General features: G+C 34.9%; 1 protein-coding gene across 4 annotated transcripts in view; it reads left to right on the plus strand.

Annotated features, from left to right (window-relative positions):
• SDCCAG8 (SHH signaling and ciliogenesis regulator SDCCAG8) overlaps positions 1 to 14433 on the plus strand; it is a 261098-nt gene that overhangs the window by 168129 nt on the left and 78536 nt on the right. For 2 of the 4 annotated variants that reach the window (XM_059996857.1, XM_059996852.1), the window contains exons 15-16: positions 250 to 358; positions 9533 to 9664. In XM_059996857.1, the coding sequence (XP_059852840.1) occupies positions 250 to 358; positions 9533 to 9664 (241 nt within the window). The remainder of the gene's footprint in view (positions 1 to 249; positions 359 to 9532; positions 9665 to 14433) is intronic. The other 2 variants (XR_009516945.1, XR_009516946.1) reach the window with 1 other exon arrangement.

A 14433-nucleotide genomic window follows, 5' to 3' on the forward strand; every position in this document is an offset into this window, starting at 1 on the left:
AAAAATTACACAAAGCTGATATGATCAGAAATGTTTCTGTTGTGTAATTATTAGGGAAATAAATATCTCACAAGATTTAGTGTCTTGCCAGATGAGCATTCCTTTGACCTAGGACCATAAAAGTGATCTAGCGTCTTATAGGAAAAGTGTGGTTGTCTTAGCACTTTTACCACTATACATGTGGAAGCACTGCAGAGCTACAACCATAAACATCTTATGTTGCTGGGGGGGGGTTATTGTTATTTCTAGAAAATGAACAGTATTCATTGCTGACCTCCCAGAATTCATTTCTGACAAAGTTAAAGGAAGAGTGCTGCACATTAGCCAAGAAACTGGAACAAATCTCTCAGAAAAGCAGGTGGGTAATATAATACAATACTTTCAGAGCACTGTTTATATGAATACTGTAATTTTTTTCTTAAAGGACAGTATTTCCACTATTTTACAGTCTAATGTCAAAATTAGATATGTATTGACATATTTCCTGTAAAAAACATTTTCTCTCTATGAGAATTTTCTTAATTATCCATACAGACACCTTGATGTTTTTTCATAATTAGGTATCCATACTATAATTTGACTTTTTTAATGTTCAGAATTGAAAACTATGAAATTTCAGAGCACAAAGGTCAAGATGGCATCCTTTTAATAAAGGATGCAGATAAATCAAGCAGTTCTAAAGTCATATTTTAACACAGCTAACATATTTTAGTCTATTATCATAGTTCTCCATGAACACATAAAAGCTGTCTTTAAGGCAAATGATAATGGATAAAATATGAATGTATAAAAATAAAAGTAGATGATACTTTGAAATAAACCAAAACCATCTTTTCTTTCTCCTAAAATTGTTTTATTTTAATAAAATAGCCATCATTGATTTTGTAGGTACATGCTCTTTTATAAATCCACTGATTGGGTTCTTAATGAATTTTTTTCTGTACATTTTCTAATCATATTATCTCAATAAATGAATTACTTATATTCTAAATTCTAAGAAGCCTGAGTTCTCGTCTTAGCTCTGACAGTAGCTGTGTAATCTTGGACAAATTTATTTGACCTGCTTGAACTGTGGTTTCCTCTTGTAAATGAATGATGTTGAACAGAATCACTTTGACTTGAACTCAAAAGAAATCATTCATTTAACTAGCTAGGTATAAAATGTCGCATTACAGTATAACCTAATGGGAAAATAATCTGTGTATCTTCTCTTGCATACTTTTCTGAAACTCACTTAGATCATCAAAGAACAAGCAATAGGGCTCAGCAAACCAACTATTGACTTAGGTTTATTATTCAGAAAGAATTTCTAGGAGGGTCAGAGCATGTCTGATCACTCTGAGCCCTATCTTGGGTTCCTGCATCAATAAGCTGGCTTACCTTATGTAATCCCCATCCCTGAATTTTTTTGAAAATCAGGGGGCTTATGAATCCAATTCTTTCTGCTCACAGGAAGGCAGAAGCTCCTATAACCACCCAGAATGTGCTCTGAACATGTACCTTCTTAGCGAATACTAATTAAGTATCTTGTTTGGGATGGGAAAAGGCTTAGGGTACCAAAATACCCAGTATTTTCAGGAAATTTGACAAGGAAACCCAAATAATTTTGCCGTGGAAGAGACCCTCATAATATATCAACAGGAGGTATTCCTAACTAGAAATATTTGATTTACCTCACGTAGATATAAACAAACTAGATTAATAACTTAAGCAAAAATTATTTTGAATTGGGTCTTAAAAGATTGTGTTATCTTAAGATTGCTTTGGGGTTGATTATTGATTAATTATCTTGCTGTCTAAGGAGACATAATTGAGGAAATGGAAGTGTATAAAAGAGAAAGAGAAGCTATATGCTTGCTATATATTATTTAATTCTCACAACAGCTTGAGACATGAATTGTTATCTTCTTTTACAGAGGAGGAAACCAATACTCAGAGTGTTTAAATAGCTAGTAAGTAGGAGCACTAGAATTCTAACTTAGACATTTCTGGTTCCAAAGCCTATGATCTTCCTTACAATAAGTATAATTATTTTATATCTACTACTAAAGAAAATCCAGGCCAAAGTAGTTACAACGGGAAAGTTTAGGAAAGAAAAATTAATCTTTATATTTCCATGGAGCAGTAAGCATACTTGGCATGTGAGGGTTAACCTGTGAGCCTGGGTTAACCTGTGCCATGTGCCCTGAGGCCTTCTTTCCCCTGCTCTAGGTCTGTCAATTTACCCTGTACTAGTCTAGTGAACTTGAACCTCAGCATCTCTTCTCTTCAACTCCTCTCACTTCTGATTCTAGCTCCTGACTGCTACTTTGTAAATTGAATGTGTTCCTTTATGTCTGATACACAGCTGGCACCTATACATATTTACTGAATGAATGAATGAAACAAACGAGCATGGTGCTACTACCCCTTGTATCCTGATCTGACTCTGATTCCAGACTATTCCTTTGTTGATGACAGGCAGTGTGCAGTAAAAAACCCTTTGGAATTCAGAAGGAACAAGGTTTGAATCTTGCTCTGCCACTTAGCTTCATAACCTTGCATACATCGCTTAATTTCTCCAAACCTCAGCTTCTCCATCTGTAAAAACCTTTTAAAAACTATGTTGCAGGATTATGGTGGGAATTAGAAATTTAGAGAGATGTATATAGGTACACACATATACATAGCACCTAACACCATGCTTGACCCATAGAAGTATACAGTAGGTGCTATTGCTGTCATTGATGGTATCATTTTAAGAGTCTTGACTGGCAATTAGGATATCACTTCACCTAGCTACTAATGTCTTGGCCAGAGTCTGAGTGCCATAATTCTCTGACAGACATAAAGTCTATACCACAGTGGAAAACCTTTCTGAAGGCAATGCAGGATCAGGAAAATGTGGATTTGGTTGTGGATTTTGGTTGCTCCTGCTCTGGTACCTTGTCTTGTAAGTCTGAAGAGTTAAAATAGGCATCTACTGTAACTTTATAAGTGGATCTGAAACTAAAACCTAGCAAATAATAAAGACTAGATAAGTTGTAACTTATTACTGTTAAAACTTTTAAGTGCCCCTGAAATTTACAAAATGTACATTTTGTGTGTCTCACAAGAAATTAGCATTATAAATAGGATAAATTGTGATTTGGTGTGGGGGGGGTTGTTCGTTTGTTTACTCTTAATTTCTCATTTCACTCTGGCTTCCTACATGAAAGACACTCCATTTTGATATTACCTTTGCTTTGAAAACACCTATAAAACTTGAAGGGCTCAGAGTGTTTCTTTTAAAGTAAAGCTATGCATTTATTAAGCCTTGTAGAAGCCCTCCAGGAGTGAGCCTCTACATACCCTCTACTAAACTTTTAGGATAAATAATTCCCCCTGTGCTTTGAAGTGAGGAAATCCTGAAGTTTTCTATGCTTTCTATACTGTTGTCATTGTGAAAGCACAGTCTCCAAAATAATTATTTAGGCCATATGGTAATTTTAATCCAGGTTTTCCTCAGAGTACTGCAGTAAAATTTTTCCTGAAAGTAAGTGTATTTATTTCATGTTGACTAACAACTTAAACATTTTTTTTTGTCTAAGAGTTTCATGTTATTCAAAATCCCATACTAAATAAATGGATTCATACCATTTAAAATACAATTTTTTTTTTTTTTTTTTTTTAACTCACAGATCTAGTCCTCTGACTAGAGCCCCTGAAGAATCACTGGGAAAGCTGACAATCTGGGAGCACCATTCCCAGACACTCTTACTCTCTATCCCATCCTCATGCTAGGCTGCTTTATGAAAGTGTTTAGAAATGGCTCCTCCGTGTGTGTGTGTCCTGTTATATGTGTTTCTCCCCAAGTAGATGTAAGTCGCATTATGGCTGTGCCTATTGCTTCTGCTGTCTGCAAGCCCTCCACAGTGAAGAGCCGGTACTTCCGCACAGTATGCCTTCCACACTGCTCGGGTGGTGTCTGTAACCCCAGGGTTTGTGAATGGCACATCCCATTTTAAAACTAAAAGTGAACTGCCAATTCCATGCATTTTATGTAGCTTGTTTTTGAGCATCAGACAAGTAATTCCATTTTGCTTTTAATTGGCACTAGGCAGACATTCTGGCTGATTTTAGATGAAACTCACATAAACTTCAGCTCCCTTTTGTCTTTATTCCCCAGGACTCTGAGAGCTTATTACAGTGGTAGGGTTGTTTCTGAAGTTGGTAAATGGAGATATTTAAATATCTTTGGTGCAACTGTGCATTTTTTTTTATCAAAGTGAAGGAGGTGTTCCCTGTCCCCAGGCACTTAGATGAATCAGCAGTAAAATGTTGGCAATGCAGTTTGCAGTGCAATCTAAAACGTGGCCTGGGAAGAGCTCAGAGAGGTTGGGCACCGGCTAGGAAGGGAGCCTCTGCCAGCTGCAGAATGGAGATCCAGCATGTGCTAGGTTTTCACCTCTCAACACTTCTGCCCCAGTGAAAAGAAAAGGATATAGAGCATAGAACTGGGGGTCTGCATGGTTTTGCTTCTCTTTCTTTTCTATCATTGTCACTTTCTGGGTTGCTAGGTTCGTGGATTGATGTCTAACACTACCCATTGTATATTTGTGATTTGCGTTTTGTAATTAAGAGGAACAATGGGAGTCCATTGGGTCTCGTTATATATAATGGTTGGTTTAATTTGTTTCGCTTCTATCTTGTTAATTGTAAATTGATCATTAAGATTTGAATTCTAATCTGTCACCAGGGTTGTGGGTATTGAGGCTAGAGCAATGATCCTAGCTTTAATCACTGATGATGAGAAACAAATTTTATAATTTTGGTACATATTGCAGTTCATATATTTTAACACTGTATTTTATGGTGTTATAAATATTGTTAAATGACTTTTAGTGTAGTTTTACTGTGTGGACTATAATGTATAAATTATATTACTGTTTTGGCAACAGTAGGTATCCAACTGTGTGAGTTTAATTGAAGTAAAGAACACATACCCGGTTGAACTATTTTTTTTTCCCTGGCATGTTCAGATGATGTTAGTTTGGGATGCTACAAAAATTATATTCTACAAGAAGAAACTGATATTGTCCTCTGCTAATTATTACCGAAAGTTGAATGAGACTCTAAAAGAGTAAAAAATTAAGGGGTCATGTTTTTCCTTAAAAAGCAATTATCACTGTAATCCTAATTATTGTAGTAAAATATTATACTTCATGAAAATGTAATTACACAGTATAACTGGTATATAAAAATGCAGTGAGAAGTTCATGCTTCTGTAAAGGCAGAAATTACCTAAATTTTCTATGAAAATGGATTAGAATCAATTTTCTTTTTATATGACACTAGGATAATCATGCCACAAATGTAATCTCAAGCTAACATAGAAGCTCGTAAGTTTACTCTTTGAACTTTGTAAACTGCTAGTTCTTTCAATATATCATGGACTCTAGACAGATAAAAGATGATGTCCATGTACATATACCAAATTTTTATTGAACATTGGAAGTTGGTAGGCAAATTACTATTGTAAACAAAGAAAAGCATACACATAAAATATGCAAAGCAGAAAAGTACTGTAGCAATAAAGTACTTGATAATAATATGTACTTTACAATTAACATTTATATTTTTGAAATTCTGTATATAAGATATCCTCAATATAGGGCATTTGGTTATAAATGCAAAGAAGAATTAAAGAAAAAAATTTCCTGTAACATTACCATCCAGCTAACTATGTTTAACTTTTGACATGTTTACTTTCAGTCATTTTCCATGTGTAGGTAAATGTGTATGTCACCATACATTTATATTGTGAGTGATATACATATGTGTGTGTGTGTGTGTATATATATATATATATATATATATATATATATATATATATATATAGTTTTACATCCTACTTTTTTTACTTAATATTATCTGATGAACACTTTTCTACATCAGTAAATACTCAGGAAACATAATTTTAGTTGAATCATTTGTATGAATAATAATTCATCAGAATTTTAAACTCTTTTAAAATGTAATGAATAATATAATAATAATTTTATACATAAATCTGAATTTTTTCATGATTTTCTTAGTTGAGATGTCTAAAAGGGGATTGCTGGTCCAAAGACTGTGAACCCTGTTAAGGCTGTTAATGTGTATGACTTTGCTCAAGTACTGCACTAAATTCTGCTCAGTATATATGTGCACATAGCAGTTTGTGACAAAAGAAGTGAGAGGTTTTTCAAAAAAGGAGTTGAGGGGCCATGTTGCACAGTGGGTGGGACAACCCCTTTAGAGTTGGACAGACCAATGTTTGTGTCTGGGCTTGGGTAATCATCATTTAGGTGACCTTAGGCGAATTATTAAACCTCATATTTACCTCCCAGAGAAAAGGGAATAAACACTTACCTTGTAGAATTAATTGAGATTATAATGTAAAGGATGAATTCCACTACCTAGTGTAGTGTAGGCGTACAGTAAATGTTTTATTAGGCATTTCTTTGAATAATAGGGAAATTGAATGTTTTATAAATGTTTATTGATCATTTATGTTTCTTCCTCTGTATTTTTCATATCCCTTGTACTTTTTTAATTGGAATTTTGATGAAGAGTGGGGATAGCAGTTTATTATATAATGCTTCTAATATTCATTTGTCTCATTTTTTACGTTCCCTTTTTTTAATTTCGAAAAATTTGTTCCCAGTTCTTTTTATTTCTTAAGAATTTTTTCAAAACCAAGGTGACTTTATTTTTTGTTTTAAATATTACAATACATGTCCATTGTAAAAATTCAGAAAATACAGAAAAGGAAAAAAAAATATTTTATATTTCTAATCTGGACACCAAGAGATAATCAATATTAATATGTGGAATACATGTCAGAATATTTTTTTATTTTATAAAATAAAATTACCTTATGCTGATTTTTAATATTTTCCTTTTTTACCAATATGTCATATTTTTAGGTCAATATATAACACCAATAAATAGCCATATTATCAGAATAGCATCTTGATATTTCTTTTTTAAAGTAATGTAACTAATCATCTGTTGATACATTTCTGGGTTAAGTTTTCATATATTGGGTTGCAGAGCAAGATTGTTTCTACAAGGAACATGCTCATAAAAACATGATTTTGTTGTATGTAAAAGCTTTATATTCTTATATTGTAAAATCTATGTTTCCTTCGTGACTTTTCACAAGTGACTTGTTTTTCTGGGAAAGTACCTGAGAACAGATAAATATTCTTATGCATTTTTTTCTAATGCAGTTTAAGGATATTTTTGGGCCTTTTGGAATTTTAGTGCATAGTGCATATTGTGATAGGAAATACTAATCGTGGAAGAATACTAAATTAAAAATTTCATATAACTGCTCCTAAATTCTTTTATATTGTATGTGATTTTGAAAGGATAGACATAGTCATTATTTACTTATTTAGACTATTTCAAATATAAGTAAATTCTTATTAGAAGAAGTAAATATAGATTGAGTGCTTAATCTGAGCTTGAAAATGAGATAATCCATGCCCTTGTGTGTAATCTGTAATCTAGCAAGAAGGATGAGGCACAGAGCACAATTCACAGGAATAAATTATAAGCTAATGTATGCATAAAAGCTAGAGGTAGTTTCAAAAAATGTGCTGGCATACTGAGAACTGCAGGTATTAATCAGAGCAAGCTTTCTTCGAGGTGAAACTTGAACCAAGGTGAAAACAAAATGAGGAATGAGGTGAACTAAAAGCGAGCGATCGCTTCATGCCATGTGAAGCAGCTTGGTCCTTGGGATAAATTCCCTTAGCAAATCCAAATCTTTTCCAGGAAAAAAAAAAAAAAAAGTCTATGTCACCTAATGGAGGAATCCTTTCTTTGGAGGGAAATAATTTTACATCAAGCATCTCACATAAACCTCAAGAAACGAACCAGTTGTTAACTACTTGTATTTTAATGTGCACGACTTCTAAGCTTTCAGTTCTAACCTATGAGGCAGTGGAGTATGAGGAGATGGTGGAGTAAGGAGTAATGTTTAATTAAATCAAGGACAAAGTACAATTTTTCTTGGACAGATGTCTCTCTTAGCTTCAAATTTTGAGCCTTGAAATGGCCATCCAAGACACTGAAGAAGTAATGTTATTTCCTGACAAACACCAATCATCACCAAAGTAGATAGATATCTGTAATCCCAAATGAAATAATGTGAAAACAGAAAGAAAATTGGGGGAATGGTACCTCACTTAGCAAATGGAGGAAGGTGAGTCTTAAATGTCTGCAGACAGGGATACTTGTATGTGAAGCAAGCTGATCTGCTCTCAGGATCCCAGAAAGACTTAGAAGGCAGGAGTGGAATATAGGACTGAAGCCAAAGTTGACAGTTCTACCCCCACCCCATGCAGCCAGGTGACTATCCCTCCTCCACCCATAAAACTAGGAGCTTCCCCTCTGAAGAGATTAAACCAGCAGGCACTGGTGAAAATAGCTGCACTGAAATTAGAATAGAGGAATTAATTAAAAGTCTACATTCTGAAAAGTGAGTACACCACCCCTCTATTTCCAACCAGCTCCTAGACCACTGATGGTTAGGGTTGTACACAACAAGCAGGAAAATGGAGAATCCTTCTTTTGAGAAACAGAATGGCCACGGGGGAAAGAATTACGGATGCTGATAATATTGGGAATGTCCCATCAGAAAAGATGGCTTGCCACTCAATCATTCTACACTAAAGCCCACTTGTTTAGGGAAAATAAATGTACACAAATGCATGTGTAACCATAATATACTCCTTAAACAACAAGGACCAATATTTATGTAGTTGTTATGACATAAAACTGATACTGATTTAACTACAAACTGAAATATTAGTAATTACATTGACAAGCTGGAGGTGGAGTCAGGGGGCAGAGAACCATTTTTTTTTTTTTTTGCAGCGCGCGGGCCTCTCACTGTTGTAGCCTCTCCCATTGCGGAGCACAGGCCCTGGACGCGCAGGCCATTCCGCTCACAGGCCTAGCCGCTCCATGGCATGTGGGATCTTCCCGGACCGGGGCACGAACCTGTGTCCCCTGCATCAGCAGGCGGACTCTCAACCACTGTGCCACCAGGGAAGCCTCACCATTTTTTAAAACTATATGATTTTAATCATGTACCATTAAATTAGCTATGTTAATTAAAAGAAACAACTCTCTGTCAGAAATTAGGCCTGGGGTTGTTCCTGTAACAGCATGGTAGCTGGCCTGTAATAGATACTTACTAAATATTTGGTAAATTAATAGCTGTCTTTTTAAAAACGGGATTTGATTATTATCATTTTTGTCTTGTTCCTTGAAAAAACTCTCTCTGTTGAAGTTGTTATTCCTTTTTCTGTCTACCAGTTGAGTTCCTACAGTGTGTATATCCTTCTACTAGACATTCTGTAATTTCTGAAATATTTTATTTTACATAAAATAATTTTTATTGACACTGTTATGTTTAAGTACAGAGTTCAAGAAAGTGATAAGATTATACAATAAAAACATGCTCTGGTAATAAGAACCTTTAACATCAGTCACTTCTGTGTTTACACCTCTCTAGATCTGAAATAGCTCAGCTCAGTCAAGAAAAAAGGTATACATGTGACAAACTGGAAAAGTTACAGAGAAGAAATGATGAATTGGAGGAACAGTGTGTCCAGCATGGGAGACTACATGAGATAATGAAGCAAAGGTAATAAAGACTTAATAATCAACTGATGTGCCACATATTGAATGTGTTTGGTTCAAAAACAGAATGGGAATTGCTGTGGAATAAATAGAATTCATGGTTACTATGGTACTCAAGGAACATGCTTAAAATCTAATATTTCTATATATTTATGCTTTCTCAATTTAGGTTGTTCTTATAATACACAGAGAGGAGAGCACATTCCCTCTTTACTGTTCTCTAAAGACACAGAAGTAGATTTAATATAGAACACTGTAGGAAAACCATCTACCTTTAAGGTGCAAGCTGGTAATGTAACATGCAGGAATTTCAAAACTTCTCTTCTAGAAATTAGGTTTTGTATGTATTTTTGTAAGATACAACATGTAAGGCCTAAGAAGGTTAAATATATTGCTAGAGTCAGAATTTGACTCCAGACCCTTTGGTTCTTTCTAGTGGTGTACTTTGAGCAAGTTACTTAACCTCTCTGAGCATCAGTTTCTTCATCTATATATTGGAGCTAACAATAGCCACTTTGCACTTTGGTATAAAGATCAAATATAATATATGTAAAGCACCTGGCTCATAATAGCCACCTACTAAATGGAATCAATATTTACTCTCTTTTTCTAGATGGAGAAGCTCAAGCTGAGAGATACTAATGTATTTGCTCAAAGTGCCATATTGAGTAAGTTGGTAGAGTTCAAACTTGAATCATGATCTTTTGATTCCAAATTCCTTTCCTTTTTTGTGCAGTATTTTTTTGTGTGTGAAAAACACAGTCCCTTATATTTACTATAAATGTGTCACTCCTAATTTCTATATAGTGATGAATTACCGAGGAAAAAAAATCTCAGCAATCACATACATAACAGCAATTAACCTTCCAGTGGAGGTAGTTTTCTTGGCATCCATCTCCCCGTTTCTATCCCATCCCCAGACACCCCAGGCCTACTCTGTTTCAAAATCAATTGTTCATATAACTGAGGGGAAAAGAAAATATTTAAATACTCCCTTTATCATTATTTTTTAATTTAAAGTAAACATAGAGTCCCTCGGCAGGGGCAGGAGGAATGTTTATAAATTTGATCACTTTCTCTATTGAAGAGAAGAAAGGTAGTCAGAAAATGACACCAAAATATTAAAATATGAGTATATTTATAAAGAATTAATCATTCATTTATTTTCTAAGCCAGAGATCAGCAAACTATTTCTGTAAAGGACCAGAGAGTAAAATATTTTAGGCTTCCTGGGCCATGAGTAGTCTCTGTCACGTAGTCTTTGTTTTGTTTTTCTTTACAGCCCTTTAAAAAGACAAAAACCATTCTTAGCTAGAAGCCCAACAAAATGAGTGAAAAGATTTGGACCTTGGGCTATAATTTGCTCCTGTACTATGCAACCAACTCATCTTTCTAATATTTCTTTTCTTAGATCTGTATATTGTTTTAGAGTTCACAAAATTCACCTCACACATGTTTCCTTACCTGAAACAAACCTGGGAAGTAGTTGTTATTATCATCTTCCTTTCCAGGTGGAAAACTAAGGCTCAGAAAGATAAAGTTGCCAACTGAAGGTCAGATAGTAAATTAATCATTCATTCATTGATATGAATGATAGTAAATTCATTCATTCAACAAATATTTATTGATTGCTACCATGTGTCATGTTCTCCGCCACATGCTGGGAATAAAATAGCAAAGTAAATATAATTCCTAGTCTAATGGAGTTTACAGCCTTATAGGGAAGATAGATATTGACAAGAAAATTTCACAGATATCTAATTAATTGCAGTAATGATTAGTTATATGAAAACGAAATATACTTTGTGATATAAGCACATTTAATAAGGTGACTTACCCTGATCAGAAGAAGTTTCAATGAAAAAAATGACACTTGAAATGAATCTGTGAGTGGCAATATAGGGATTATTAGTCCTAGGGCAGGAGCTGGCAAATTGTACCCCAGCCCAAGCCCACTTTGTATGGCTCAAGAACATAGTCATGCTCATTTGTTTACATGTTATCTGTGGCTCCTTTCACCCTACAATGAGTAGGTGAGTCAAAGACTGGCCTATTGGCTCACAAAGCCTAAAATATTTACTATCTCGCCCTCTCCTAAAAAAGTTTGCCAGCTCCTCTTCTAGAGAAAAGAAAACTGTAAATTGAAGGTCCTGAGATAGGACTTTTAAAGAAGGAAAGAAACTGTGTTTAACATAAAGAATAATGGAAAAAATAGCATGTGGTGAGGTTGGAGAGGCAGGTGAGGGCCGGATAAAGACAAGGGCTTTAAGTTTTTATTGTAGACCTTTCACTTTATCCTTTTACTAAAAGGAAGATATTAAAAGATTTTTAAAAAAAACAAAGGAGAATTATGTGATCAAATTTGCATTTTAAAAATAGCATTCCAGCTCCAGAGTAGATAATGGATTGGAGCAGAGCCATGGTGTTTACACAAGACCAGTTAGGGAGCTAGTAGAGCAGCTAGTCAAGTGATGATGATGGCTTAGATTGAACTGATAATAATGATGCTAGAAGTAAACAGATTGGTGAAATATATAGGAGGTGAAATCAACAGGACTTAATGACTGATTGGCTATGTTGGGTAGAGAATAGTGCATATCCATATTTCTGACATGAGCAATACGTACATAGTGGTAGTACTTAGTGAGAATAGAAAATACACAAAATAAGAAGGTTTGTGGTCGAGATGGCCTGGGTTTGGGATAAGATCAAGTGTTAGGTTTCGACCCTGTTGAATTTAATGTTCAAGAGCATTGTACAAATGGGTATGTTGAATAAGCATGGAGACACAAGGGACTAAGCTCAGGAGTGAGGACTGGGCTGGAGATAGAAATCCCCACTGGCTTACAGAGAATATTAGAAACCTTGGGAGTAAATGAGGTCACCTAGAGAAATAAAGTGAGAAGGAAGATGGGCTTACTGAATCCTAAAGAACATCAAAAGTTTCAAAGGTAAGGTAACCTGAGAAATAAGTAGAAACTGAAAAGGCTTGTTATCATGCATGCCGACAGATGGAAATACTTCAGGAAAGAGGAGGTGATCTACCAGATGCTGCTGAGTGATTAAATAAGACTGAAAAGTATCCATTGGACTTAGTGACATGGACAGCACTGGTTATGTTAACAAAAATATTTGTACTGGAAGAGTGGGTACAGAAATCATATAATATGGATTGAAAACAGTGTGAGTTGAAAAATTGAAATAGCAAATTTAAACCACTTTTTCATAAGATTTGGGTGCACAGAAAAGAGGGAAGCAAGAGAAGGCAAGAGACAGACCAACCAACTGGTGGTGGGTAGAGGTATTGGGAGGGGCATTTTGGAAAAGAGAATTTTTTGAGTTGTAGTAGATGTGAACTTATTAAATTCTGATTGTCAAGATTATTAAAGTTATAAAGTCAGGAAAGTTACATTTTCCAGCTGGTAGTTTGGAACCCCTGGTGTCCACAAAGGCAGACCAGGGAATTCAGGCTAAAGATAGCAATGGTATTTCTTTCTAGTTATATTTTAAAATAAGTATTGATTCATATATTTCTCCGTAGAAAGTAGAACCGCGTGAGAACTCCACAGTGTATACAGAGGGAGCAAGCCCTCGAGCTAGTGGAAATGGGCTGAACGCACTCATGTGTTCTCATGTGATTTAGTATTATGTCACCAACCCCCAGAAATCCTGGTTGTTTTTTTGGTTATACACTTTCACATTTTTTAAAAATTTCTTATGGTAGTGTATTGTTTAAATTATATACATAAAAACCATTGAATGGGGACTTCCCTAGTGACAGTGGTTAAGAATCCGCCTGTCAATGCAGGAGACACGGGTTCGATCCCTGGTCCGGGAAGATCCCACATGCTGTGGAGCAACTAAGCCCGTGTGCCACAACTACTGAGCCTGCACTCTAGAGCCCATGAGCACTGAGCCCGTGTACCACAACTACTGAAGCCCGTGTGCCTAGAACCTGTGCTCCACAACAAGAGAAGCCCATGCACAGCAATGAATAGTAGCCCTGGCTCACTGCAACTAGAGGAAAGCCCACGAACAGCAACGAAGACCCAACACAGCCAAAAGAAAAAAAAAAAGATAATAATAATTAATAAATAAATAATTTAAAAAAACATTGAATGATGACATGAAGCTGCTGACTGAAATGTAACAAACTAATTATTAATTTAGAACTGGTAATTCTTTTATAAACTGCCTCACAATGATCTTTAACAAATCTGTAAGCTGTATTTTTCTAATAGAAATTTTATTCCTTGAAAACTAGGGTTAAAAATAAGAAGTAAAATATTGATTTTTATCTAATTCAACATTAAATTTTGGAGGACTGTTCATTATTTTCTGAGAAGTGCTGGAAAAAACAAAATATTGGCAAATAGAATCCAACAGCATTTAAAAAGAATTACACACCACAGTCAAGTAGGATTTATTCTAAGTATGCAAGTCTGGTTCATTATTTGAAAATTAAATGTAATCTATCACATCAATAAGCTAAAAAAGAAAAATCGCATGATCACATTAATAGATGCAGAAAAAGCTTTTGACAAAATCCAAACACATTCATGATTTTAAAAAACTCTCAGTAAACTAGAAATAGAGGGAAACTTTCTCAACTCGATAAAGAATATCTTAAAAAAGAAACCCTACAGCTAACATTATACTTAATGGTGAGAAACTCAAAGCTTTCCCCATTGATCATGTGTAAGTCAAGATTATTCCCTTTTACCCATCCTTTTCAACATCATACTGGAAGTAATGCAATAAGACAAGAAAAGG

This window comes from Delphinus delphis, chromosome 1 (genome assembly GCF_949987515.2).
Source record: "Delphinus delphis chromosome 1, mDelDel1.2, whole genome shotgun sequence".
NCBI lineage: Eukaryota > Metazoa > Chordata > Mammalia > Artiodactyla > Delphinidae > Delphinus > Delphinus delphis.